The following is a 26,248-nucleotide window of genomic DNA, read 5'->3' as shown; positions in this document are numbered from 1 at the left end:
AACTGAGCTACCAGGGAAGCCCTAACTAAACCACATACTTTATCAGAATTTCCCGTTTCCCTTTGTTATTGTTCAGTCCCTCAGGCCTGTCCAACTCCACAACCCCATGGACTGCAGCAAGCCAGGCTTCCCTGTCTTTCGCTATCTCCTGGAGTTTGCTCAAACTCATGTCCATTGAGTCGATGATGCCATTCAACCATCTCATCCCTTGTCGTTCCCTTCTCCTCCTGCCATCAATCTTTCCTGCATCAGGGTCCTTTCCGGTTTCCCTACTGAAGTCCTTTCCTGTTCGAGAATCCAATCGAGGATACCACAATTCGTTTAGTAAGCTACAGTTTTAACATTCATAATTAGTAGAAAAAGTATAGAAAAAGTAACAAAGGAGGAGGGGAGAGAGGCAGAAATAGTCTTTCAAACCTATTTCTCGTTTCTACAATGTCAGACAAGGCCATTAACTAGCGTGAGGGAAAGGAGGAGCCCGTTTACCAGCTTGTCCACAACCTGCGGAGTTTCTCGAATTTGCGCAGCTGCGTCCTGGGGTCTGGCTCCCCCAGATCCTTGGTGGATCCACCCTCCCCAGGATCTTTGGCGGGTGAAGAACGGAGAGCGGGGCACGGCGAGCGGGACCCTGGCCGATTCAAGCCGCCCCTGTCTCGCCCCCACGCCCCCTAAGCGCGCTCACCGGGCGCGAGCCTCCTCGCCGCGCGCGCCGCCGCCCCTGCCGCCACGCGACCGCGCGGCGCGGCCCCGAGCGGGAAGGCGGGCGCGGCGCCCGGGTCCCCGGCCCCGCCCGCTGCCTCGGCGCCACCGTCTGACTCTCCGGTTAGGATGCGGGGACTAAGAGCCCTCTGCGACTGGGACACACATAATGTCCCCAGATACAGCGCAACCGAGTTATAAATAATAGCTCGAGACCTCGAGAAACGACGAGGCCGTGTGCGCGTCAGTGAAAGTAAAATGAACCGGTTCAAACCTTAAGCCTCTAGGAGTCGCTCAAGAGAAGGATGGAGCTGAGCTGTAGCGGGGCTTTCGAAGAAAAGAAGGGTTTCAGAGCCGAGGAATGAGGAGAACTTGCAGGCCAAAGGAACTGCCAGGGCGAAGGCTAGGCAGTGGGAGGGAACCAGAGGGCAGGGCCCGGAGAACTGCTACTGAGGAGATCCATTCCTGTGAATTTCCTGAGAAAGACCCTACCTCCCTTCAGCCCCACCCAAAATGCCAGTCATTAGCTTCCTCACCTGGTGCAATGATTTTGGTATTTCCTAATACCCGACAAGGGCTTCCCAGGTGGCTCAGTGGTAAAGAATCTGCCTGTCAACGCAAGAGACGGGAGTTCAATCTCTGGGTCAGAAGGATCCCCTGGAGGAAGAAATGACAACCCACTCCAGCATTCTTGCCTGGGAAATCCCATGAACAGAGGAGCCTGGTGGACTACGCTCCATAGAATCGCAAAGAATCAGACACGACTGAGCACACACGCATGCCACCCTGTAGTAGGTGATGTGGACCTCTCCGTGGGCATGTCTGGTAGAATCTGTCTTGGTTAAGAGGTGCATGCGCACACGGGGGAGGGCCCTACCACGAGGGCAAGACTCTGAGCCCTCCCACCTGTCTATCCACACATACCTTTTCCGCCTATGAACACTTGTTTCACTACTTTAGGTCTCTCCGTGGGAATTCACTTCTACACAGGTGACGGGCCAGGGCCTTGTCACTAGCCACAGGTTCCCGGTGGTCTAGTGACTGGGATTCAGTACTCTCACTCCCAGAGCCTGACTTTCAGTCTCTGGCCAGGGAATCTAAATCCTGCTTCAAGCTGCTACAGTCTGAGGCCACCTGAGATCACATTGTATGTGTTCATCCCTCCACTAATACCACACTGACTGACTTTACTGTTTACAGCAAATCTTGAAATCAGTTACTTTAAGTCTTTCGACTTGGTTCTTCTTCATCATTGTCTGGTTATTCTAGTTTCTAGAATATAAATTTTAGATTCAGCTTATCAGTTTTTATTTTAAAAATATGTTGGAATTTAATTTATACATCAATTTGGAGAAAACTGACATATTAATAATACTGAGTCTTGAAATTCATGAACACGGTGTGTGCATGCTAAATTGGTTTAGTCGTGTCCAACTCTTTACGACCCTATGGACTGTAGCCCTCCAGGCTCCTCTGTCCATGGGATTCTCCAGGCAAGAATACTAGAGTGGGTTTCCATATCCTCCTCCGGGGCATCTGGACATGTCTCCTGCATTGGCAGGTGGGTTCTTTACCACTAACACCACCTGGGAAGTCCACAAACGTGGTATATCCACCTATTTGGATATCTTTTGATTTCTCATTTTAGTTTTCTGCATGCAGTTTGCACATATTTTGTTAGATTTAGACCTAAAGTATGTAATGCTTTTTAAAATTATGATATTGTTTTAATTTCCAATTGTTTGTCATTACTGTATGGAAATGCATTCTTTTCTGTATTGGTCTTGTATCCTGTGACCTTACTAATGTGACTTATTCAAGTAGCTTCTGTGTGGATTCTCTTTGGAATTTCTGCATAAACAATGCTAACTGAGAATAGTTCATTTATTCCTTTAAGCTCTGTACATCTTTTATTTTCTTGCTTAATGAACTGCCTAGGACTTCCAGGATGACCAATTTGCTTTTTATTCACTAGTCTCACTTAACAAATTATATTTTTCTAATCTCCCCTTCCATAAAAATAAACTGCTTAAAAAATAAACCTCTGGATGGATTTTAGGGATCCGTAAATCTTTTAAAAATATAACATTTTGTTAGTATGTAGATCTGTATTTCCTTGAAGGAAGTGGGTTCATAGCTTACATGACTGTCAAAGGAATTTATATCATCAAAAGGATTAAGGAACTAAATCTTTAGTAAAAGCACAGGCATAATTTCCATGATCTTGTTTTTCACATACAGAGCAACCAGAGTTATTAAGAACAGGGTTTTGCTTTTTGACTGTGCCATGTGGGATCTTAGTTCCACAACCAAGGATCAAACACATGGCCCCTGTGGTGGAAGCTCAGAGTTTTAACCACTGGACTGCCAGGGAAGTCCCCCAAGACAAGTGTTTTTTCCACCTTGCCCTCTCCCCGCTCAACTGGAAAGAATAAATAGTTCTCTGCAGACTTGACTCTTGTGTTAACCACAAATTCAAATGTTGTTAGGCACTGGTGGTAGGACATGCTTAGAATGCAGAAGAAATATAGCCCCACTAAGGCCAATACCTTATTTCAAAGCCCACAAAAATAAAAATATACCAAGAAGGGCATAAGGGGGGAAAATGACTGTTTATGCACATGTCAAAACTTATTAAGACACTTTCAAACCTGTGCTCCCTGCAGTGGAAGCACAGAATCTTAACTACTGGACCACAAGGGAAGTCCCAGGACACTTTTGAGAAACTGAATAAATCATGTTAAGAACTCTCATTCACAGAAATACAAAATGATTAAAAATTTGCCACACTTTTATCTCCTTAAGTTTGGTTTACATCACACTGCCTATTTAAACAAAAAGTTTACAAGTAGATTTGGACAAAACCAGAGACAAACAATAAGTAGGTTTATTTTTAAGACTTTTTTTCCAAACAACTATAAATGTTAAAGCATTGTCATGAAAGAATTACATGAAAAGCTTGTCCTGAAATTAATAAGCATATTTATATTTGTAAGAGTCTTACAATGTATATAGTTCTGTATTAGATTCAATTATTTGTTTTGTTGAAGGAACATCTTATTATGAGACAATGTTAGTGTTAGGATGGATAATTAGTAGAAATCACTTGACAAGAGAATTTAGTGAATCCTAGTGAAAAAAATATTGTCTTTTCCAAACAGATTAGTGGGAATTCCCTGGTGATCCAGTGGTTAGGACTCCATGCTTCCACTGCATGGGCCATGAGTGGGTTCGATCCCTGGTCAGGGAACTAAGGTCCCACAAGCTACATAGATTGGCCAAAACAAACAAACAAAAAAGTATTAGGGATCCAAAGGAAGATATACAAATGACTAACACATGGAAAGATGCTCAACATCATTGGTCATTAGAGAAATGTATCAAAACCAAAATGAAGCTACGACTGTGTATCTATAGGATGGCTATTAGGTGAACAGTAGCAAGGTTGGCAAGGATATGGAGAATTAGATCCCCAACACATGGATGGTGAGAATATAAAGTAATGCAACCACTTTGGAAAACATTTTGGCATATCCTCAAAATGCTAAACTCAGTTGCAATATGGCCTAGCAATCTCCCTCTTTGCTATATCCGAGAGAGTTGAAAACATACATCCACACAAAACTTGTACACTAATGTGCATAAAACCTAATACCCAAAATGGATACTATGCTGCTGATGGAACAGATAAACAAAATGTGGAACAGCCATACAGTGGAATAAATGAGGTACTCATTAAGGCTTCAACATGGATGATCATGAAAACACTATACTAAGTGAAAGAAGCCAGATACGAAAAACCACATATTGTATGATTTTATTTATATAAAATCTCCAGAATATGCAAATCTATAGCAACAAAGTGGACTAGTGATAGCAAGGGGCTAGGAGAAGGGAGCAACAGTTAGAACTGGACATGGAACAATAGACTGGTTCCAAATAGGAAAAGGAGTATGTCAAGGCTGTATATTGTCACCCTGCTTATTTAACTTATAGGCAGAGTACATCATGAGAAACGCTGGGCTGGAAGAAGCACAAGCTGGAATCAAGGTTGCCAGGAGAAAATATCAATAACCTCAGATATGCAGATGATACCACCCTTATGGCAGAAAGGGAAAAGGAACTAAAAAGCCTTTTGATGAAAGTGAAAGAGGAGAGTGAAAAAGTTGGCTTAAAGCTCAACATTCATAAAACTAAGATCATGGCATCTGGTCCCATCACCTCATGGGAAGACAGTGGAAACAGTGTCAGACTTTATTTTTTTGGGCTCCAAAATCACTGCAGATGGTGACTGCAGCCATGAAATTAAAAGATGCTTACTCCTTGGAAGGAAAGTTATGACCAGCCTAGATAGCATATTAAAAAGCAGAGACATTACTTTGACGACAAAGGTCCGTCTGGTCAAGGCTGTGGTTTTTCCAGTAGTCATGTGTGGATGTGAGAGTTGGACTACAAAGAAAGCTGAGCGCCAAAAAATTGATGCTTTTGAACTATGGTGTTGGAGAAGACTCTTGAGAGTCCCTTGGACTGCAAGGAGATCCAACCAGTCCATCCTAAAGGAGATCAGTCCTGGGTGTTCATTGGAAGGACTGATGCTGAAGCTGAAACTCCAGTACTTTGGCCACCTCATGCGAAGAGTTGACTTGTTGGAAAAGACCCTGATGCTGGGAGGGATTGGGGGGCAGAAGGAGAAGAGGATCACAGAGAATGAGATGGCTGGATGGCATCACCAACTCGATGGGCATGAGTTTGAGTAAACTCCGGGAGTTTGTGATGGACAGGGAGGCCTGGCGTGCTGCGATTCACGGGGTTGCAGAGTCGGACATGACTGAGCGACTGAACTGAACTGAACTGAGGAGAAGGGAAGAATGGGAAGTGACTGCTAATAGGTATGGGATGTTTTTTGGTTGGGGTGATGAAAGTGTTACAGAATGGGGTAGTTGCACAATCTTGTGAATACGATTTCTAAAATGGACTGTACACTTTAAAATAGCGGATTTTATATGTGAATTACAGCTTAATAAAGAATAGGAAGGACTGTATGTTCTAAGATGGTATATCTAAAATATATTAAATGAAAAAAAAAAGATGGAACAGTTTGCATGGTATGCTATCATATGCTTAAAAAAAGCACACACACATCCAAACCAGTAACATTCTTTCCTAAAGGGAGGTAATCCAGCAGTGACTAAAGAACAGGGTGGCCTGAAAGGGAAGCCTACAGATCTTCCTTGACTTATGCCAGGGTTACAGCCTGATAAATCTATCATAAGTGAAAATATCCTAAGTAAAAAATGTGCTTAATACACCTGACCTACCAAACATCACAGCTTAACCTAGCCTACCTTTTTTTTCCCCCACACACTGTGGAATGTGAGATCCTAGTTCTGCAACCAGGGGTGAACCCACACGCCTAGCAGTGGAAGCTCAGAGTCCTAACCACTGGATGACCAGGGAAGCTCCCATCCTAGCCTAGCTTAAATATGCTCAGAATACTTACATTAACTTACAATTGGGCAAAATCATCTTAACATAAAGCATATTTTATAATAAAGTGTTAACTGTCTCGTAATTTATTGACTACTGAACTGAAAGTTAAAAGTAGAACAGTTACATGGTACAGAATGGTGGAAAGTTTTTTCAGTTGTTTACCCTCATTATCACCCGGCTGACTGGGAGCTGCAGCCACCCCACTCCCCACCATCACAGGTAACAGGCTGCATGCAGATCGCTAGCCCAGGAAAAGATAAAAATTCAAAGCATGATTTTGAGAGAGTCAATTCCTGGGTAGGTTGATAGTAAGTCCAGGGTCCCTGAGGAAAAGAGGGAATTCTCAAGGAGGAGGAATGGACAAACGTTTTTTTCTACATTCCTTAGTGAAAATCTCATGGCCAGAGGAGCCTGGTGGGCTGCAGTCCATGGGATCCGGGTCCTGCAGGACTGAGTGGCTAACACTCAGTTACTTAGTAAGGATTATATAACAACAATGTATCCAGCTTGAGGACAGTTTCTCCTTCTTGAAAACCTTCTGGCTAATCCTGTTACCTTAAAATGTAAATTATGGGAGTGGTCTAGGAAGATCTTTACAAACTTGAGACATTCTTTTGATTTATTGTAATAACTAATTTTAAAAGTATGTAACTCTCTTGCTTAGACTATTCTGATGTCTGTGTCAGAAGCTTTCTCTGTCCTTTTGATACTTTACTAACACTCTGCTACACAAAAGCTCTTGAGTGATCAAGCCTGGTCCCTGGTCCCGGAAGCTAAATCTTCTTCAGAGATCATGAATCAGACATCATTCACCATAAGCTATCAATTTCTAGTGTGTATGTTCTCGCTTTTGCTCCATCATAAAGTCAAAACATCCTAAGCTGAAACATTTTAAGTTGGGCACCATCTGTATATGCTTTTGAACATTTTGAATCTATACAGAGTGCAAAATGAAAAGAAAGAAAGAAAAAAGAAAAATGGAAAATTGATGCTTTATCTTTAACCTGTGTTTTATTTTAAGAGATCATCTTGATTTTCTTATGTAATAAACTTTTACAGTTTTAACTCTCAATCCTTAATAGTATTATTCATTATATTCGAGTTTAGCTTTCTCATAGAGAAAAAAACCCAAACATAAACCTTTATACTATCCACCTCCTAGTCTAACAGCACAATTTCAATAAGAAAGTTTTACTGATAACTGGATAATTTATGTGACATTAGCAGAGAGATATCAAGAGTGATTGTGCAGTGGCCATTCTTGTTAAGAACTGTGATCTTTGACCCACTGCTCAATCCATTTCAGTATCTGATTGATATTATCCTCTAGATCTTCTGGTTTATTGCTTGGCAGTTGATGCACTATTTCTTCCTTGTAGGATGCTAAGGCTTCTTCATGAAGAACTTGAAAAATTTCACACTGAACATTATCTTTTAATTTCTTTTCATTATAACCCCTAGAAGGCAAAGAGGAGATAATCTGAATGGCATTAATTAGTTTTAGGAACAAATTAGAAACTGGACACTTTTGAACCTATACACTTTTTGAACACATGAAAAATCACACAAAAATACTTCTTAGTCTCTTTACCTGGAAATAATAGGTTGGCATTCCTCCCCCTCCAATTTGTCAGCCATTCAATTAGCAAACATCTACTTACCTCGAGCCAGATGCCCAGCTATGAGACAGTCTATAGTTATGGTTCTAAATTTTAAAAGTTAGAGGAATTAAGATATAGACAGATATAACAAATAAATGCATATAATAAAATAAAATGCACATGATAAAGAATATCATATACTAATTGGGTACTAGATCACACAGATGCATCTGTAGTTTACCAGTTCCAAAGACACTGAAAAAATTAACTTGTATAATCTTTTTTTTTCATTTATTTTTTTTAGTTGGAGGCTAATTACTTTACAATATTGTAGTGGTTTTTGTCATACATTGACATGAATCAGCCATGGATTTACATGTGTTCCCCATCCCGATCCCCCCTTCCACCTCCCTCCCCAATAACTTGTATAATCTTTAGGAAGATATAAATTATCCAACTAGCTAGTGAAATGAGTAAGGAAAATTCAGACTCAAATTAATCCAATTTTGTAACAACCAAAATTAGATTGAACTACTCAAAAGGTGATTAACTTTATGAAAAGACAGCCCATAGCGTGGGAGAAAGTTCTTGCAAATCTTATATCTGATAAGGGACTTATATCTAAAATACATAAAAAAACTTACAACTTAGTAAAAAAGGCCAAATAACCCAATTAAAAATTGGGCAAAAGGTCTAAATAGATATTTTTCCAAAAGATATACAAATGGCCCATAAGTACATGAAAAGGCACTCAATATCATTAGACATCAAGGAAATGCAAATGAAAAGCACAATGTGATACTACTTCACATCCACTAGGATGGCTACAATCAAAGATAATAACAAGGATGTGAAAATACTGGAGGCTTCATACACTACTCCTGGGAATGTAAAGTGGTGCAGTCACTGTGGAAAATGTCTGACAGTTTCTCAGAAAGTTATACATAGCTATTTAACATGTGACCCAGAAACCCTATTCCTAGAAAAACTTCAATACCCAAGATAAATGAATGAATGCATAATGTTCACAGAAAAATACATGCATGAATGTTCATAGCAGCATTATTCATAATTGCCAAAAAGTTGTAACAACCCAAATGTCTATAATCTGATAAACAGATAAATAAAATGTGGTATATCCATATAATGGAATATTATTTGGCAATAAAAAGAAAAGAAGTACCAGTACATGCTACAATACAGATGAACCTTGAAAACATTATGCTAAATAAAAGAAGTCAGACAGAAAAGATCACATTTTGTGTGATTTCATTTATATAAAAAGTCCTGAATAGGCAAATCCACAGAGAAAGAAAGTAAATGACTGGTTGCCCAGGACTGGGGACTGAGGGGAGATGAGGAGTGACCGCTAATGGGTATGGGTTTTTCTGAGGTGGGGAGGTCGTGAACATTGTAAAAAATTGGTTATAATAATGGATATACAACTCTGTGAATACACTGAAAACCACTGAAGTGTATGCTTCAAATGGGTTGTATAATTCATATGGTATGTGAATTTATTTCAATAAGGTTTTTTCTTTAAATAGGTTTTTTCATTAAAAAAAATTAAATAAGTGATTAATTTTTTCAATGGTTAAAAACAAGACTGCCTTTCTCATACTTTAATCTTTATTTACATAACATTTTAATTTTGAATAAAAATGTTAAATGGTTTTTGAGAAGAGGCATATTTACCATATTGTCTCTATTACTTCTCTGTTCAAATATTCTTAATGGCTTTTCCTGCCTAAAGAAAGATGATGAAAGCTTCAGGTATTATTCCCACCCAACTTTCCCTGTATATTTCATACTATATATTTTTGTGCAAGGATTAACTTCTCTTGTGTCTCAGATGGTAAAGAATCTGCCTGCAATGCAGGACACCCAGTTTTGATCCCTGGGTTGGGAAGATCCCTTGGAGAAGGAAATGTCAACCCACTCCAGTCTTTTTTCCTGGTGAATTCCATGGACAGAGGGAGCCTGGCAGGCTACAGTCCATGGGGTCGCAAAGAGTGCGACTCACACACACACACAAATTCAATGGTGTTCAGTCAGAGCTGACTATGACACTGAGAACACAAATTCTGAACCTGACCTTAGTTAGGCAAACTTGTGGAATTTTCCTTCCAGAAACTTCTCTAAATTCCTTTAAAATTTCCCCTTTGCCACAGCTTGAATCAAAAGACAGTTGGTAAATGTTTTCCATAAAACTTTGCTTTTTTGGTTTTTCTGGATTAAGCCTGATGCTCTCTTGGAAAGGAAGAACTCAAATATATTGTGAAAGGTTAATTTATCTTGTTAGTTTTTCTAAGTGTTCTCATTTCTATTGTGAGGATGATTTAAGTGGGTAATGTCCATTCCATAGCAAAGAATATGCTGTTGTCTTGGCTGTTTTCCTAGAGAAGCATTACATTAGGAAAAGCATGACTAAATAGCATTGCTATACAGTACTTTTTACTGAATCAGACTGCCAGTTAGGCTCTTCATTTACTCAGAAATTACTGCTTGTGTTTTACAAATGCATCTTTTTCTCTTAGGTTCAGAATGTTGGTCTATACAAACTTGGTTTATGATGGGAACAAAATATCAAGTAGTCACATTTTCAAATAGAACCTTTTTGATGTTAGTATTTGCCAACTTCAGGAATCTGAGTAAAAGTTTATACAATACTTTAAGAATTTAATGTTTTTCCTTTCTTACCTATTTTCAAGTCTTTTGTACAAAATACTGTTATCTGTTTTCAGCACAAATACTATATGAAACCAGCGTTCAGGGAAGAAATCACAGCCATGGTAATCAACAATAACTCCACCTTCACTCATCTGGTTTTCTAACTCATCAACTACCTGTAAGAAAGGGAAAAAATAAAGATGAATACTCTTTTAAAAACTGAGGTAAAAAAATAATAAAGTAAATAAGCTAAAAAATATTATCACCTCAGTATGCAATCAATTAAAAAAAAAAACCTGAGGTCAACTCTCCTATTAAATTTTTTAAATGTATACTTTATTAACAAAATTGTACTTACTCTATCTTCATCTAAAATGGGACAGTCATATTCTTCATCATAGCCATCATATAACTGCCCTAAAAGAGATTTACATTGGAATATTAAAGTAGTCTTCTCTTGGTAACTTTCAGTAATTTTCAATTACTTTTTTAGAGATAAGAGAGGGCATTAATACAAGTGTCACATGGACACTGAATATAATGAGCAATGCTGATAAATTAGAATTTTGTCTAGAAGGAAATCTGGGTAACAGTGTATCTGCAACCACTTTAGCTATTGATGGTTTCAAAACTGAAACCATCTACAGAGAACCAACGTCGGTATTTGTACTGTTATAAGAAGAAAACATTAGTTTTGTTGAGCTACAGATTGGTGGTGAGAGGGATACAAACACTCACGTACATTAACAGCAGATTAAGTTCCAAACTTATTAGGCCAAGGATATGAAACTCATTAAAAGCAACAACTGGCGCTTGATCCCATGCATGAACCCTCTGTCACTGAGGTCACAAATGCATGGGGCTTGGGGAAGGAAAGTCAGTATACAGATGCTCTTGAACGTCTAGATTTCCAGCATCCCCAAAAGCCAAGGGTTAAACTTCAGAAGGTAAAACAAGAATGATGGGGGCAGGCATAAAGAAGGCAAACTTAAATCTAACATAAAAACTTTCCAGCAAATTAGTTTTTCTTTCAAATGAAGTGTGTCTTAAGGAGGTGAGACATACCAATCCCACCCTCACCCTGAACCCCTAGGAGGTATGTACTCTAGAGGCAGACTTAGATCATCCTTTTAGCCATCTCAAAAAGCATGCTATAGTCTTCTACCTCTTCCCCTTAATAATCTGGCACAGGTTGAAATAAGCTTAAAATGAGCATAAGTTCTGAAGTGACCAAAGGGTGGTCCCTGAGGGTTAGTGGGAGCACAGAGGCATTTTTTTTTTTTTTAATCTGTATACCAGCTTTATTTATTTATTTATTTTATTATTATTATTATTTTTTTATTAATTGGAGGCTAATTACTTCACACAGAGGCAGTTTTAACTGTCTTCCCGGGAGGGTCTGTGGATGGATTCTCAGCACATAAACCACTTCTCTGGCACCCTAGTGTGACCGCTGACTTCCTGGGTTACTGTGCAGCTACCAGAAACTCTTACCTGCTAAAAAGTTAAACTGTCTTGGTGTGGGGAAAACTGGTTAACAATACAGAAAATAATCTAAACCCTTACTTTACACCACAAATTCTAGGTGGATTACAAAGTTAATTACTACATTCCAAAGATAACTAATGGAAAACTAAACTTACAAAGGAATGATTCATTTGAGTTTGTGAAAAAAAATAACTGATTCAAATAAATAAAATGTTAAATCTCTGAAGAATTTGTTTTTTAAATAGCAGGGAGAAATATTTATACTAGGACAAAGGACTGAAATGTAGATTATATAAATATCTTGAAAAAAGTAACTTAGTAACAAGAAAACAATTCACACATAATGGAAAAGATAATTAGTAAACAATACATGAAAAAAAGCTGGAAGTTCCCAGCTACTAAAGAGATGCAAATTTAAATGAGCCTTTTTATAACTGTTACATTATGTATTTAGTAAATTGACTCTGAAAATGTGCAATTATTTTTTAGAATCAACAGTACATTTTATTACACATCTTAGATTCATACATTTCAAATATGCTTTTAAAGCTTAAGTTCAATACAAAATAAAAAACTGTATACACAGCAGCAGTTCTCAGGCACAGCATCTAGGGGACCGGAGCAGGCTTTTCCCGAGCATGTTGTAGACGGTATGTTATGAGCCATGCCATCGGAATGATTCCTTCTGACCTAGCTGCCCTTTTTGATTGGATTTTATTACAGTGAACAGCTTTAGAAGGTATAATATTGCTAGTAGAAAAGATGACTTAAAATAAGTTAATAACCTGTATTTTCTTGAAGTCTTTAAGAGCTAAATGATCCCCTTTTCTCCTAATAGAGCTCCAAGATCATCTAATGAAAATAATATTGTCCAAAAAAAAAAAAAGAAAGAAAAAAATAAATAAATAAAAATAAAAATAAAAAAAAAAGAAAATAATATTGTCCATGAACTATCTGGAGCATCATCAGCCTAAGAACCACTGTTCATGGTTAGTCAACGTCTTCTGGCTTCACAGGAAGAGGTAATGATACGACGGACTTCTCAGTGTCCTTGGATGGTGCTTTCCTCACATTGTAAGCGTCCTCATCTGGCTCCCCGTTGCTCGCTGAATAGTACTCCTGACTATCCTGTACGTGCTGTAGCCTAGCTGCTTGTACATCTTGACAGCAACTTGGTTAGACACTCTTAGGAAGAGATCAAAAACCCACCCTTTCTTTCTGACATCTCCTCTAATAACTCCATAAGTTTAGCAGCCAAACCACGGTGCCGAAATTCTGGCGACAGAGCTGTAATGTGCCCATGCCCTTCTTCCCTTGCCACTGAGCCTTCTGCTTTGCCCATGGTATAACCCATTAGCTCTCCACCAGGGGCCTCTGCAACGATGAGATACTCTAGCCAGTGGGCGAGGTACTCTAAGTAAGGAATCCCATAAGTTTCTGTAATTGGACCCAAGTTAAATGTCGTTGAAGCAAAACAGGTCATCACACCGCTGCACCCATGGGAACCGGCTTACGGCAACATCGCACTGGCCCACCCTGGAAATCTGTAATTTTTTCAAGAAAAATGTCCTGTCCAGAGATTTTTTGACCTCTGAATTTCTAACCAGAAAAAAGTATAAAAGATGCTTTAAAATACTCAACAATAGTGAATTAGTTAAATCTTGTTTACTAACTGGCTGAAGTATGTAACTAAACTTAATAGAGTATTAGGTTGTTAAATTTCTCCATTATTTTTACATTACTTTATATATATATTATATATACATTTTTACAATGCCACAAAATGGAGAATACCTACTGCTGATTTTGTACTATGTGGGAATCTGGGGTAGATAAATGTTCCTTCATATTTTAAGTCCAGACTAGTAAAAAAATTTTTTAATATATGTTGTCTAAAATACAACTATAGCAGTATTAACTTTATTATTAAAAGTCTTTACATATTGCAATGCTGAAATGCAGGATTATTTTTTTTTTTTTCTATTTTTTTTTTTGCGACCCCCGTGGACTGCCGCCAGTCAGGCTCCTCTGTCCGTGGGATTTTCCAGGCAATAGTAGTGGAGTGGGTTGCCATTTCCTCCTCCGAGGATTTCTTAAAATCATGTTAATACATTTTAATAAAATAGTGTAACCCAAGCTTTCCAACATTCATTTCAAAAAACATTTATCAAACACCATGTCCAGTAATTACAGAGGAAATGAAGATATAATGGTGAACAAATTGAACACCAAGACCAACTCAGTCCTTCAACAGTTTACATTAATATGGGAGATCACAGACAAATAACCTGGAAATTGTAATATTTAATGCTGTAGATCATGGTGCTTTGGGAACAATAAGATGGGCATCTTTTAGGTAAGGAATATAAGCAGGATATTTGGGGAAGCTTCCTGGAGGAGGTAACTTCTAAGAAGAAACTTGAAGCTAAGGAAAAAAAGGTAGGTAAGATGATCCTTTATTCCCAGGTGGCTCAGTATTTAAACAATCAGCCTGCCAATGGAGACTCAGGAGACACAGGTTCAATCCCTGGGTTGGGAAGATCCCCTGGAGTAGGAAACGGCAACTCACTCTAGTGCTCTTGCCTGGAAAAAACTATGGACAGAGGAGCCTGCAGGGCTCGTCTGCAGGGTCACAAAAAGTCAGACACAACTTGGCAACTAGACGAGATACTGAGATTCAGCACTAATGGTCTTGAGGATGGTTCATGGGTACCAGGGACACAGTATCAACGGTCTTATGAATGGAATAGGGGTATCAAACGGAGTTTTTAAACGATCGAGATCAGAAGCCAAGTGCACCTGGGTAGCATGTGAATGCATTTGTATGTGTGGCGGGACAGGAATCAGGAGTGGACAGTCAGGGATGACTTCAGAGCATCGAAACATTAATTTGGAAATGTCCAGAACTATCCAGATGGTTACATCTAGTAGATGTCTAGAAATTGGGCTAAGTTTTAATTATAAATCTAAGAGTCACCAGCAAAAAGAACTGGCCAGTTCTGAGTCAATGAGATTACTAGATGGAGAGGCAGCATTACAAGATCACAGAGGAAAAGAGCTATATGGTGGGAAGGTGAGAATCAGATGAAAGGACTGGGATAGCAGTGTTGGTGAGAGGACAAGGAATAAGTTAGTTTCAAAGTCTTCCAGTGGTAGGTGATTAAAGAGAGGGGAAAAATGAGATACAGAGGTTAGAGTGGGGGCAGCAAGCTTCTTCTATAAAGGGCCAGACAATAAATATTTCAGAATTTACAGCCTACTCTTTAGCTAGTGGCTCCTACAAAACCAGCAGCAGCTCTCCAACCCTTGGGTTAGAAACACATCAAGATTTTAAGTGTTGTGGGCCAGGTATTTGAAATGCGTCTATTATCTAGATCCATGAGCATGCTGGGGTTAGGGACAGAGGCTGAAGATTGATAAACTAGTGGCAAAAAAATTTAAGGGTGCTAATAACAAGTGTAATTAAATGACTGCACATGGGAAAGGACAGTGAGTAATGCAGACTGAATGAACAGGGGTAAGAAAAGCAGTCTTGGTCCCTCCACATTCAGGACTCCCTATTGTTTTATTAAGCTTAATTCCCCACCTAATTTTTCCTGCTTTAGTTCTAAGCAACATAGATGGTCTCTTAAAAATACAGAAATTTGACATGATTACCAGGATGGCAATAAACTCCATTTAGACACATTCATTTAAAACCAGTTTTGTTTTGGTCTCATGACTTACAGCAGGTTTCTAAACCTGAAATACTACTGACATTTTGAGCTTGGCCATGAAACTAAAAGACACTTGCTCCTTGGAAGAAAAGCTGTGACCAACCTCGACAGCCATTAAAAAGCAGAGACATTTACTTTGCCAACAAAGGTCCATCTAGTCAAAGCTATGGTTTTTACAGTAGTCATGTATGGATGTGCGAGTTGGACTATTAAAGAAAGCTGAGCACCGAAGAATTGATGTTTTGAAGGGTGATGTTGGAGAAGACTCTTAAGAGTCCCTTGGACTCCAAGGAGATCCAACCAGTCCATCCTAAAGGAAATCAGTCCTGAATATTCAGTGGAAGGACTGATGCTGAAGCTGAAACTCCAATACTTTGGCCACCTGATGCAAAGAACTGACTCACTGGAAAAGACCCTGATGCTGGGAAAGACTGAAGGTGGGAGAAGGGGACAACAGAGGATGAGATGGTTGGATGTCATCACCGACTCAATGAACATGAGTTTGAGTAAGCTCTGGGAGTTGATGATGGACAGGGAAGCCTGGCGTGCTGCAGTTCATGGGGTCAAAGAGTCGGACACGGCTGAGTGACTGAACTGAATTCTGTTATGGAGATGGAGACTATCCTGTGAATTGCAGGATGTTCAGCAGAATCCTTGGCATCTACCCATTAGAGATCAGGAGAAAACCTCCCACTCTAGTTGTGACAAGCAAAAATGTCTCAGAATATCCCCTGAAGGACAAAATCACCTCACTGAGAAACAGTGCTTTGTAAAAGATTGAATGGTTTCCCTTAAAACATATTACCATTTGGGGAAAAATGAGGCGGCTGAATATCTCAAACTATCTCCTAGTTAGATTTTCAGATATATTCAAATGGCATCTGTGGGGGAAAAAAATCTGGTACATTTTGAAAAATCTGATAAAGCACATCATCTAACATGTTAAATCAGACCAGAGATCCTTTATCTGGCATAATAGGAGGAAAAACGTCCCATTTATAAGAGTCCATCTAACTAACTCATCAATAAAACACAGAGCGGTCAAGACCAGGCACCATCAAGGCACACGACTAAGATGGTTTGCGTGTAAGCAGAGACTCAGTGAAGAGGACAGCGTCTTACTGTGGGTCATCCTTGGTCCGGTGCTACTGTTGCTCTCAGTGCTATTCATAACAGATTATAATTTCATTAAGTTTAGGAACATTGAGTGGGTGAGAACTGGAAGACATGACTGAAATTGACCCCTGTATGTAACTCTGAGGAGGAAATGGCAACCCACTCCAGTATCCATGCTGGGAAAATCCCATGGACAGAAGAGCCTGGTGGGCTACAGTCTATCAGGTCGCAAAAGAGTCGGACATGACAGCGACAAGCACACGTGTGACTCTGAAATCACTTATCAAAAATAGTAAAGTTGCACAGGCAAAGGAACAAACCAGATTTCACATGGGTATAAAATGCAGAATGACAAGCTACACACAGTAGCAAATAAAGACCTAAGTTTTATCAACTATAATTTGAACACCAAACCTGGATTAAAAATATAAGCATGATACTCGTTTATAGTATCAAGAATACGAGCAAAAGATACATAACTGACCTGCAAAGAGGGAAACTGGGAAAAAACTTAAAATTTTTAAGGAGTGAGATACTGAGAGACAAACCAAGGATCCTTAAATATAACCAAAGGAATAGAAAAATGGAACCTAAGAAAAACTCCGGCAATTGAAAAAGGTAAATCTAAATGGATAAGCGTTGGTCACTTAGTCATGTCTGACTTTTTGCGACTCTATGGACTGCAACTGGCAGGCTCCTCTGTCCATGGCATTCTCCAGGCAAGAACACTGGAGTGGGTAGCCATTCCCTTCTCCAGGGGATCTTCCCCACTCAGAGATCAAACACAGATCTCCTGCATTGCAGGCTGATTTTTTACCATCTGAGCCACCAGGGAAGCCCAAATGAGTAAGGTTCACTATAACTAAAAATCCTGACCAAGTGGTCTCTCTAAAAAGCAGACATAGTTATACTTCAGCAATCTGAAAGAATGGCCCATAAGAGTGACTTATACACCAGAGATCATACTATGATCTAAACATGTGAAAACACTAGAAGTGACTCTAGTGGTAAGGAGTAGACTGCAACAACTTCAAGTTTTTCCAACTGCTAATTCTGTTGGTGATGAGGTGGAAAACTGCATTAAAAAAAAAAATCTAAGAACATAATTGCCAAAGTACCAACAATTAAACACGAATTGCAACTTTATTTTTTACACTTAAAGGCTGACGAGAAACCATTACTAATCCTATTAAAGAAAATCCAACACAACAGCTCAATCGAAAAGTATGGTAAACATATTTACTCATTAAATACTATTTTTTCTAGAACACAACATGGAAACATCTAGCATGCATGTTTAATCTCAGTACAACAGATTCAAAACCAAGTATACATGTTACATGCTTCAAGGCTAGATTACAAATTATCATAGTCATCGTCATCATCATCGTCATCGTCGTCATCATCATCACGTTTTCTTTTTAATGCATTTGATGCTTCATTGGCAGTATTTTGTGATGAGACCATGTTAGTAGTAATAAGAATATTTTTGGACCCAATTAATGACGGATTAATTAGAACATTCTGAACTGCTGATGTTGCAGGAATTGACGCTTTTACAGCTGGGGATTGTGAAGTGGGCATCTGTACTGTGAACCTTTGCCCTGTGAGGGACACTGGAGTCCCTACTTTAGTTGAGACGGACATGGCTTGTGGGGTTGGTGTGCCAAGCGTGGGAGTACTTGGTCTGCTAGTAACTGAGCCAACACTTAACCGTGGAACTGTTATTCTTCCTGCAGAAGTAGACGCCTTTTTTTGTAAAGACTTAAGTCTATAATTTGGAGCAGTCAAGCAATACCTATCAGGTGGCAATCTAGGACCTGAGTATGGCTTGATCAATGGCAAAGGGGTTTGATTTCTTTGCCTTGCAATATCTAATAAAAAGTCTCTTGGGGGAGGAGAGGTAAAAGACTGGTCAGCACGACATTGGATTGCCAATCGCACATCATCTGCATCAACAGTAGCTTTCTTAGCATGACTTGAATAAATTTTTGCATCATCTAGAATTGTGGTCACATATCGGAAGGCAAACTCCAACATCTGATTTATAACTCTTGGTTCATATTCTGTAATCCCCATATCCTTCAGGATTTGTGCCATCATCTGTGCATCTTTCGGCATGCTCTTGGGAGAAGCCATCTTGCCAGACTCCATGATATCCGGTGATCAAACTTTAGATCATTTGAAAAAAATATGTACATTAGATCAAATGTAAAATAGTTACTTTAGTAGCAACTGTCAGGAACTTTTAAATTTTTAAATATAAGCTTTTAAAAACAGAAATTAAAAAATGTTAAATCTTTTTAATTTTAATGAGGCACATTTAAAGTTCCCTTTACTTAAATTTATGGAGTGTCTACCCGTTAGAGAATATAAAAAGATGAAGACACAAATAATGGAAGTGATCAGACTGGGAAAAACCAGGATAAAACAGGTAAAAACACATACTTTAAAATATGTGCAAACAAAAAAAAAATAAAATAAAATATGTGCAGGTGCTTGGAGGCATGCATCTATCAGACTAATCTAAGACCATAGTACAGCCATATCCTACTACCTGAGTTCAAAATTCTGTCCTTCCAGTAAGCTCACAGATTATCTTTCTCTCTATACATATATGCTTAGTGCAACTCAAAATACTCTTCTTCATATTCAAACGGTCCTATCTTCATGGAAGCTGTTCCAGTTATTACTGTCCACAAAAACTGCTAGCCAATTGGAGAGGGGATGCAGCAGTCAAAATAACCAGGACACAGCATGAGACAGTATGTTCTATGTTCCCAACAGAGCATAAATTCCTTCATGGAAAATTTTCTCTTCTTTCTCACAAATACAGTGCTAATACTTCATTATTTCTCTCTCACTTTTTAAATAAACAAACCTAACACCAAAGTGTCCCTTACCTTCTCGAGCTAAATCACCCACATTAATGTATTTCAGTCCTGATCTTGATGCAAGTTCTTTGCCTAACGTAGTTTTTCCAACCCCTGGTGTACCTGTAAGACAAGCCACAGAAAAATACTGTTCATGAAATATGAAATACTTATTAGACTTTAGCCACTGATCTACCCTTAAGGTTCTCAACAACTGAAATGAAAAGTTTCCTAATTTAGCAATCCTATACTGAACACACACCATAACCTAATGAACTACCCAAAGCCTGCTGGATATCAGAATTTCACCCAGTGTATCTGATTTTACCAGAGCAAGTGGGGCTTGGGATCTGATGCCAATCACAGACTGTTTGCCAGCATGGAAATTCCCAGAATAAAATTAGCCACCTCAAATAAACTGCCACCATTTATTTGTTTTCATGTGTACATACATACACATTGCATGCATATATATCAATACATACACATACCATATATTTCCTTCATCTACATAAACGGCGATACTATACATTGTTCTTCACCTTCCCTTTTTCATATGGCTTCAAGATAAATAATCATACCCTTAATTTTCAGCTGTTCAGATTTAATGCCAAAATTATAAAATCTGGTCATTATAATTAAAGATAGAAGGAATAAATTCAGGTCTACCTATAAGGAAAACATTTTACTTCCAGTCCACTATAATACACCAAGTTTGAATCCTAAACTCACCATGTTTTCAATAAAATGACCACATTTATATTTTTGACGATATGGTTTAATATTAAACTAAGATACTGTCTGACCCAAACAAATAAGATGTTGTAAAACCTTCCTCTTAAGGAGCAGGCTAAATGTTAATTTGTTGACGTTAATCTGCTGCTCTCAGAAACAGACAAGATTTGTGCTGCCAGTATGCTTGTTTTGTTAAAAGATAAAACTGCTTTGTTTCCACAAAGAGCGCCTCAATTTTGTATTGCAACAGCATCTACACCCATTAGATTTTCACATGAATGTCCCGTGATGCTATTAACTACTACAATTTAACAGTTAAACATTTTCAGAGTTAAATTAGAAATAATATTCTTGAAGTCACTATGCGGCATTTCAGGGCCCCGCATTCATAACAGGCGCCTTGAGCTTGGATCCAAAGACCCAGAAGAAACCCCACAATCATCCCAGGAATTTTACAGCATCTCTGGACAAGAAACGACCAGAGATGCTCAGTCGATGCCTTCCGTTCTTGAAGTTTTAAAAGCCCCTGAGGCAACCTCCGCCAGCGTATATGACAAATCAATCACCCACAGCACAAACATCTGACTCCTTTCACCTGACTCTCAGATACAAAGGAAAAATGAGAGGCAGCTCAAGAAGCCTCAAGATCTAATAATGACATCCATCATTAATAGATCTAGTAAGGGCCAGATACTGCTTTATGTTATTTAGCTACCAACCCAAAGACAACCCTACCTAAGTAAAGCAACAGCCATTTTACAAACAAAAACGTGATTAAGAAAGATTAGGCAGCTTGCCAAAAAAGGGAGCTGGACCTATCTACCTCTCTCCGCCTCCCCGAGAAGGCCACCTCTCGCGAACAGAATTAACGTTCGTCGTCCCCTCCCCCCCGCCTCCCGCAAAACCGCCGCGAGGGCCGGGTTCCGAGGCCCTGACGACGACAACCCCGCCAAGCGGCCCTGGCCGAGCCTCCCCACAGAACACTAAGCGAACCCCTTCGGGCCAGGCCCCAGAGCACTCGGCGTCCCGGGCCAGCCCAGCCCCTCGCCACCACCCCACCGCGCGCCCTGACCAGTGAGCAGGATGTTCGGAAGCAACATGGTCCTCGCTGCGCTGGCTCCCCACGCCTCTGCACACGCGCTCTACACACTCCTGGGAGGGGCTGGCAGGGGCGGGCAGCGGCGAGCGCCAGCAGCTCGGGGTACTCGAGGCCTGGAGGGGCGCTCGAGACCCACCTCCGCCGCCTCGTCACCCACAGTTGGTTACCCGGCCCTCGAGGACACGCTTCCATCGCAGGGTCCGAGGTACCGCCACCGGTCGGGCCGGCGCTTCGAGTCAGGCAGTGCGCTGGATGCCTAAGACGGTCGCTCCTCTGGCGGCCCCGCCCTCCGGACTGGGTCGCGGAAGCGCCGACTGATCTGGAAGGTCCCCGGGGGGCGGGGCCTCTGAGAGGCTTCCGCGCTGAGCTCGGGCAGGGCCGGGTGGCTTCCCTTCCACCTGGAGCAGAGCCTGGGCTCCACCGCTCCCCTCCGCCCACGAGGGGATGCAGCTACCCGAAAGTAAGGCTGTTGTTGCTGCGGCTGTGGTGTATATATGTCCTCGAGACGCGAATCCATGTCTGCCTTCACGCCTCCCGGCCTCTCGTGGCTCCTCCTCCTGAACTGCCCATCCCATCTGGGGGTGAGAGGGTGGGGGTGCTGAGCTCTGGCCTGGAGCGGAGGCACGGGAGTTCATCTCGGCTCTCGCCTGACTAGCAGCCTGACCTTGGACAAATATTTCAGCTTAGTTATCTCCAGTGCAGTGTGTAGGGGGGTGGTGGGTGTGCTAGAAAGACTCTTCAAGGTCTTTTCTACCGCTGACATCTCATTTCAGGAACCTGGTATCCTCAAGGACAGTTGCCTACTTTTTAAAGGAGGTAACTGTCAGCCTTGTTTTCAAAGAGCAGCTAGAATTCTGACCAGAACAACAGTCTTTCTTATTTCGACCTGCCAACCATGTTCACTCAAAGAGGTGCTTTTTCCACTTATGTACCTCTTTGAAACTGGAAAGCAGAGACGTTCCCAGTCGTGAAAAATATGTGAGTCTGTATGATTTGCTTTCTAGTGTGTGGAAGTGTTTACACATAAATTATGTGTGTCTCCAAACTATAAAGCTCAGTTTACAGGTTTTTAGACTTTAAAAAACTTTCCTTCTGGCAAACTTAAAATTGCTGAGTTTTCGCCAGTTTATATAAACATTGAAGAACTATGACATTCAGAAGAGTATTGCCAAAAAAATGTCTTGATGACGTGTTCAAATAAGAACAAACGTTTGACGTGTTCAAATATAGAAAAACTTTACAGTAAAATATAAAGTCTTTGTCTAAAGTCAGTGATAAGTGTGAATTCATTGTAGGCTGCTTTTTGGTTATGTGAAATTTTGGGGAAATTTTTGAAATTTAAAGTGTGGGGGGAAAATTGATTTATTTATTTTTGGCTGCCCTGGGTCTTCCTTGCTGCATGCAGGCTTTCTCTAGTTGGGGTGAGCAGGAGCTACGCTCTGTGGCAGTGTGTGGACTTCTTGTTGGGTACTCCTTGCCTTTAGAGTGTGTGAGCTCAGTAGTTGCCGTGCAGGGGCTTGGTTGCTCTGGTGTGGGGGGATCTTTCCAGACCAGGAATGGAACTGATGTCCCTTCCATTGCAGGGCACTGTTCTTAACCACTGGACTACTAGGGAAGCCCTGAAGTGTGGAAAATTTTGATTTTAATTTTCAGTATAAAAACTGCACAAAGAGAATTGTTCAATTTTTCTTAACAAAACAGAGGTACACAAATGTCTGGTTTTTCTGTGTTATCTAATAACATTACTGAGTTCATGTGAAAAATGTATCTTTGTAGATAATTGACAGTTATAGTCATTAAAAATAAAATTCACTTTAGCATTTTGATTTCTTACTGCCTGTATATTTACTGTATTCTCTTTCACTAGTTCTTGAGCCTTTATTATGTTGTTGATTTTATCAATATATATCACTGTACTTCTGTTTTACAATTTTCTGAATTTGAGATTTTTTTTTCTTTTCTTCCCCCAGGTGAATTATACTTTAATGTACTACAGGTTGTATACTACGGATGGGAACTATTGAAGTTTATAATGTCAAAAACTTTTTTTAGACCAAAGGTATCTTCTACAAAGGTATGATACACTAAAATGGCCATGTGAAAAAAAATAAAAAATAAAATGGCCATGTGATAGTTGCCCAAAAGGAGTTACAAATTTTTGAATATGTTCCTAATGACTTGCTACTACAGTCAAAGTAACGGTGCCCAGTATTTATTATAATTAGTGATCTAAAGACTCTAATACTAAATTGTGAAACAACTGTGTGCACTGAAAACACAACCTTAATTTTTTTTTAATGTATTTATTTATTTTAATTGGAGGCTAATTACTTTACAGTATCATGGTGGTTTTTGCCATACATTGACATGAATCTGCCATGGATGTACGTGTGTCCCCCATCCTTAACCTCCCTCCCACCTCCCTCCCCATCCCATCCCCTGGGGTTGTCCCAGTGCACCAGCTTTGGGTGCCCTGTTTCATACATTGAACTTGCACTGGTCATCTGTTTCACTTATGGTAATATACATGTTTCAATGCTGATTTCTCAGATCGTCCCACCCTCGCCTTCTCCCACAGAGTCTAAAAGTCTGTTCTTTATATCTGTGTCTCTTTTGCCCTCTTGCATATAGGGTCATCGTTACCGTCTTTCTAAATTCCATATATATGCATTAATATACTGTATTGGTGTTTTTCTTTCTGACTTACTTCACTCTGTAATAGGCTCTAGTTTCATCCACCTCATTAGAACTGATTCAAATGTATTCTTTATAATAGCTGAGTAGTATCCCATTGTGTGTATGTACCACAGCTTTCTTAACCATCTGCTGATGGACATCTAGGTTGCTTCCATTTCCTAGCTTTTGTAAACAGTGCTGTGATGAACATTGGGAATGAAAGAGCAATCAAAGAGAAAGAAATATGTTGTATGCGGTATTATAACTTGAAAACCCCCATCTCTTAGAAATTATGTGGTTCAATATACCAGTTCTCAGTAAAGTTATTGGGTGGGTGGGATAAGTGTCAGACAGTGTACTGGAAGTTATCCATTTTCCTAGTGGTGAATCTGATTTTCCTCTGACTGTAAGTAAATTATTTAACTTTGCTGTTTCTCTTTTCTTCTTTTTTTTTTAGGGAAGTTCAATTCACATTTATGTAAGAAATAAAACTTTAAAATGTATGAGTAACATGCATATTGAAGTTGCTAGATCGGAATTGCTATTAAGAGTTTTACTACTACTCATATTTTCATGTACTCTATTTTCATAAAGGAAAGGGGCCAAAATTGTAGTACCGGTGACAGTCTTTTAAAGAGGAGGAAATGAGAGGGGTAGCTGTGACTGAAATTTTTTTGCCTGGAGGTCTTCCTTCCTTTATCCTCTGCTGATCATGATGCTAACCTCTGCCTTTATAAGAGGAGTGAAGTGTGATTTTGCATTCATAAGATACCTGTAAGCCCTAACTTCCTTCTCCTGAGCCTACTTGCAGTGCCAACCTCCGTGTTTTTTTTCTTTCCTTGCGACAAGAAGCATTGTGTAGTAAATGGTTCACAACTGTGGCTGAGCATTCTTCAAGGAAAATATATCTTGGTTCCCCCTTGTTAGCCAGGCAGGGAATTCCAAAAGTCAGGCACTGAACTAGATTTTTCTAGATTTATACTATTGGAATGTTAAGAAAAAGTTCACTTTTAAAATTAAAATTATTAAATATTTTTAATAATTAAAAAATTAAGTATTTTTAATACTCCTTAATATTTTTAGGTTAAATATTTTGTTTTTTCATTTTTCTCTATGTATCATTACGAAGGATTTTAAAGAAAAGGAAATGATGGAGGGAAGTATAGAAAGGTCAGGAGTTTTTATAGACCAGAGGACTGTGAAGTAGAACTCACTGATTTTCCTGTTCTATTAACCTAGTACTCTTTCTCCTGAACAAATCTGACAGATCATCCTCTCTGGAAAGCCTGCTTCCCTTTCAGAAACATACTAGTTGCTTCATGCTGCTGCTGCTGCTGCTGCTAAGTCGCTTCAGTCGTGTCTGACTCTGTGCGACCCCATAGACGGCAGCCCACCAGGCTCCCCCATCCCTGGGATTCTCCAGGCAAGAACACTGGAGTGGGTTGCCATTTCCTTCTCCAATGCGTGATAGTGAAATTGCTCAGTCATGTCCGACTCGTAGCAACCCCATGGACTACAGCCTACCAGGCTCCTCCGTCCATGGGATTTTCTAGGCAAGAGTACTGGAGTGGCTTGCCATTGCCTTGCTCATTGCTTCATGAGCTGAAGAAAAATATAATCAAGTCATAAATACAGATTATTCATAGCATCAGTATTCTTAGACCTTATCCTCACAAATCTTAAGGCTGATAGGGATTATTTTAGTGTATGAAATGGTTCTTAGTTTGTGAATATATTAATCTGGTCAAGGCAGAAGTGTTACTTTCCTTACTGCTCTACATGGTTAAAATCATGCCTTTTTCTTTATTCTATTTTACTTCTTTTTTGATAGGTGATTTTAATATTTGTGTTTCAAGGCTACAAATGAGTTTTAAAAGAATCAGCCTCATCTTTACCCTGAAAGTAAAAGTCACTCAGTCATATCCAACTCTTTGCAACCCCATGGACTGTAGCCACCAGGCTCCTCTGTCCATGGGATTCTCCAGGCAAAAATACTGGAGTGGATTGCCATTTCCTTCTCCAGGGGTCTTCCAACCCAGGGATTGAACCTAGGTCTCCTGCATTGCAGGCAGATTCTTTACTGTC

General features: G+C 39.8%; 4 protein-coding genes and 1 pseudogene across 13 annotated transcripts in view; 1 reads left to right on the top strand and 4 right to left on the bottom strand.

Annotated features, from left to right (window-relative positions):
* The window catches only part of CCDC125 (coiled-coil domain containing 125), a 29,338-nt gene extending 28,602 nt beyond the window's left edge, over positions 1–736 (bottom strand). For 4 of the 6 annotated variants that reach the window (XM_043887237.1, XM_043887241.1, XM_043887240.1 and 1 more), the window contains exon 1: positions 487–736. The gene's annotated coding sequence lies outside the window, so the exon portion shown is untranslated. The remainder of the gene's footprint in view (positions 1–486) is intronic. The other 2 variants (XM_043887242.1, XM_043887243.1) reach the window with 2 other exon arrangements.
* Positions 737–7,178: 6,442 nt separating this feature from the next.
* On the bottom strand, positions 7,179–21,768 carry AK6 (adenylate kinase 6). 2 transcript variants are annotated; one of them, XM_043887255.1, is made up of 5 exons: positions 21,655–21,768; positions 19,684–19,776; positions 10,819–10,877; positions 10,491–10,636; positions 7,179–7,646 (listed from the first exon to the last, which is right to left on the bottom strand). In XM_043887255.1, the coding sequence occupies exons 1-5, from the start codon at positions 21,677–21,679 to the stop codon at positions 7,454–7,456; spliced, it is 516 nt and encodes a 171-aa protein (XP_043743190.1). In that variant the 5' UTR covers positions 21,680–21,768; the 3' UTR covers positions 7,179–7,453. The 2 variants fall into 2 exon arrangements, with proteins under 2 accessions (XP_043743190.1, XP_043743189.1); XM_043887254.1 differs by having other exon boundaries at positions 21,461–21,690.
* On the bottom strand, positions 10,890–15,835 carry LOC122683569 (annotated as a pseudogene).
* On the bottom strand, positions 17,907–18,951 carry TAF9 (TATA-box binding protein associated factor 9). Its single transcript, XM_043887253.1, has one exon. It carries the CDS (start codon positions 18,932–18,934, stop codon positions 18,137–18,139), a length of 798 nt encoding a protein of 265 aa, XP_043743188.1. The 5' UTR covers positions 18,935–18,951; the 3' UTR covers positions 17,907–18,136.
* Positions 21,769–21,818: 50 nt separating the features above from the next.
* RAD17 (RAD17 checkpoint clamp loader component) overlaps positions 21,819–26,248 on the top strand; it is a 34,504-nt gene continuing 30,074 nt past the window's right edge. Inside the window, exons 1-3 of one of the 4 annotated variants that reach the window (XM_043887252.1) lie at positions 21,819–21,947; positions 22,261–22,465; positions 23,458–23,561. In XM_043887252.1, coding sequence (XP_043743187.1) covers positions 23,520–23,561 — 42 coding nt within the window. In that variant the 5' untranslated portion in view covers positions 21,819–21,947; positions 22,261–22,465; positions 23,458–23,519. Of the gene's footprint in view, positions 21,948–22,089; positions 22,466–23,457; positions 23,562–26,248 lie in introns of those variants that run through there. The other 3 variants (XM_043887249.1, XM_043887250.1, XM_043887251.1) reach the window with 3 other exon arrangements.

Source organism: Cervus elaphus, chromosome 25, assembly GCF_910594005.1.
Source record: "Cervus elaphus chromosome 25, mCerEla1.1, whole genome shotgun sequence".
Lineage (NCBI taxonomy): Eukaryota > Metazoa > Chordata > Mammalia > Artiodactyla > Cervidae > Cervus > Cervus elaphus.
This window is presented reverse-complemented; position numbering and strand designations above follow the sequence as displayed.

Excerpts from the sequence above, each read along its gene's own strand:
- AK6 (XM_043887254.1), bottom strand. The coding sequence starts at position 21,488 with ATGTTGCTTCCGAACATCCTGCTCACTG. Across the intron at positions 10,878-19,683 it reads GGGTGATTTAGCTCGAGAAG|GGCAGTTATATGATGGCTAT; the intron begins GTAAGGGACACT and ends AATCTCTTTTAG. Across the intron at positions 10,637-10,818 it reads CCATTTTAGATGAAGATAGA|GTAGTTGATGAGTTAGAAAA; the intron begins GTAAGTACAATT and ends CCTTTCTTACAG.
- TAF9 (XM_043887253.1), bottom strand. The coding sequence starts at position 18,934 with ATGGAGTCTGGCAAGATGGCTTCTCCCAAGAGCATGCCGAAAGATGCA.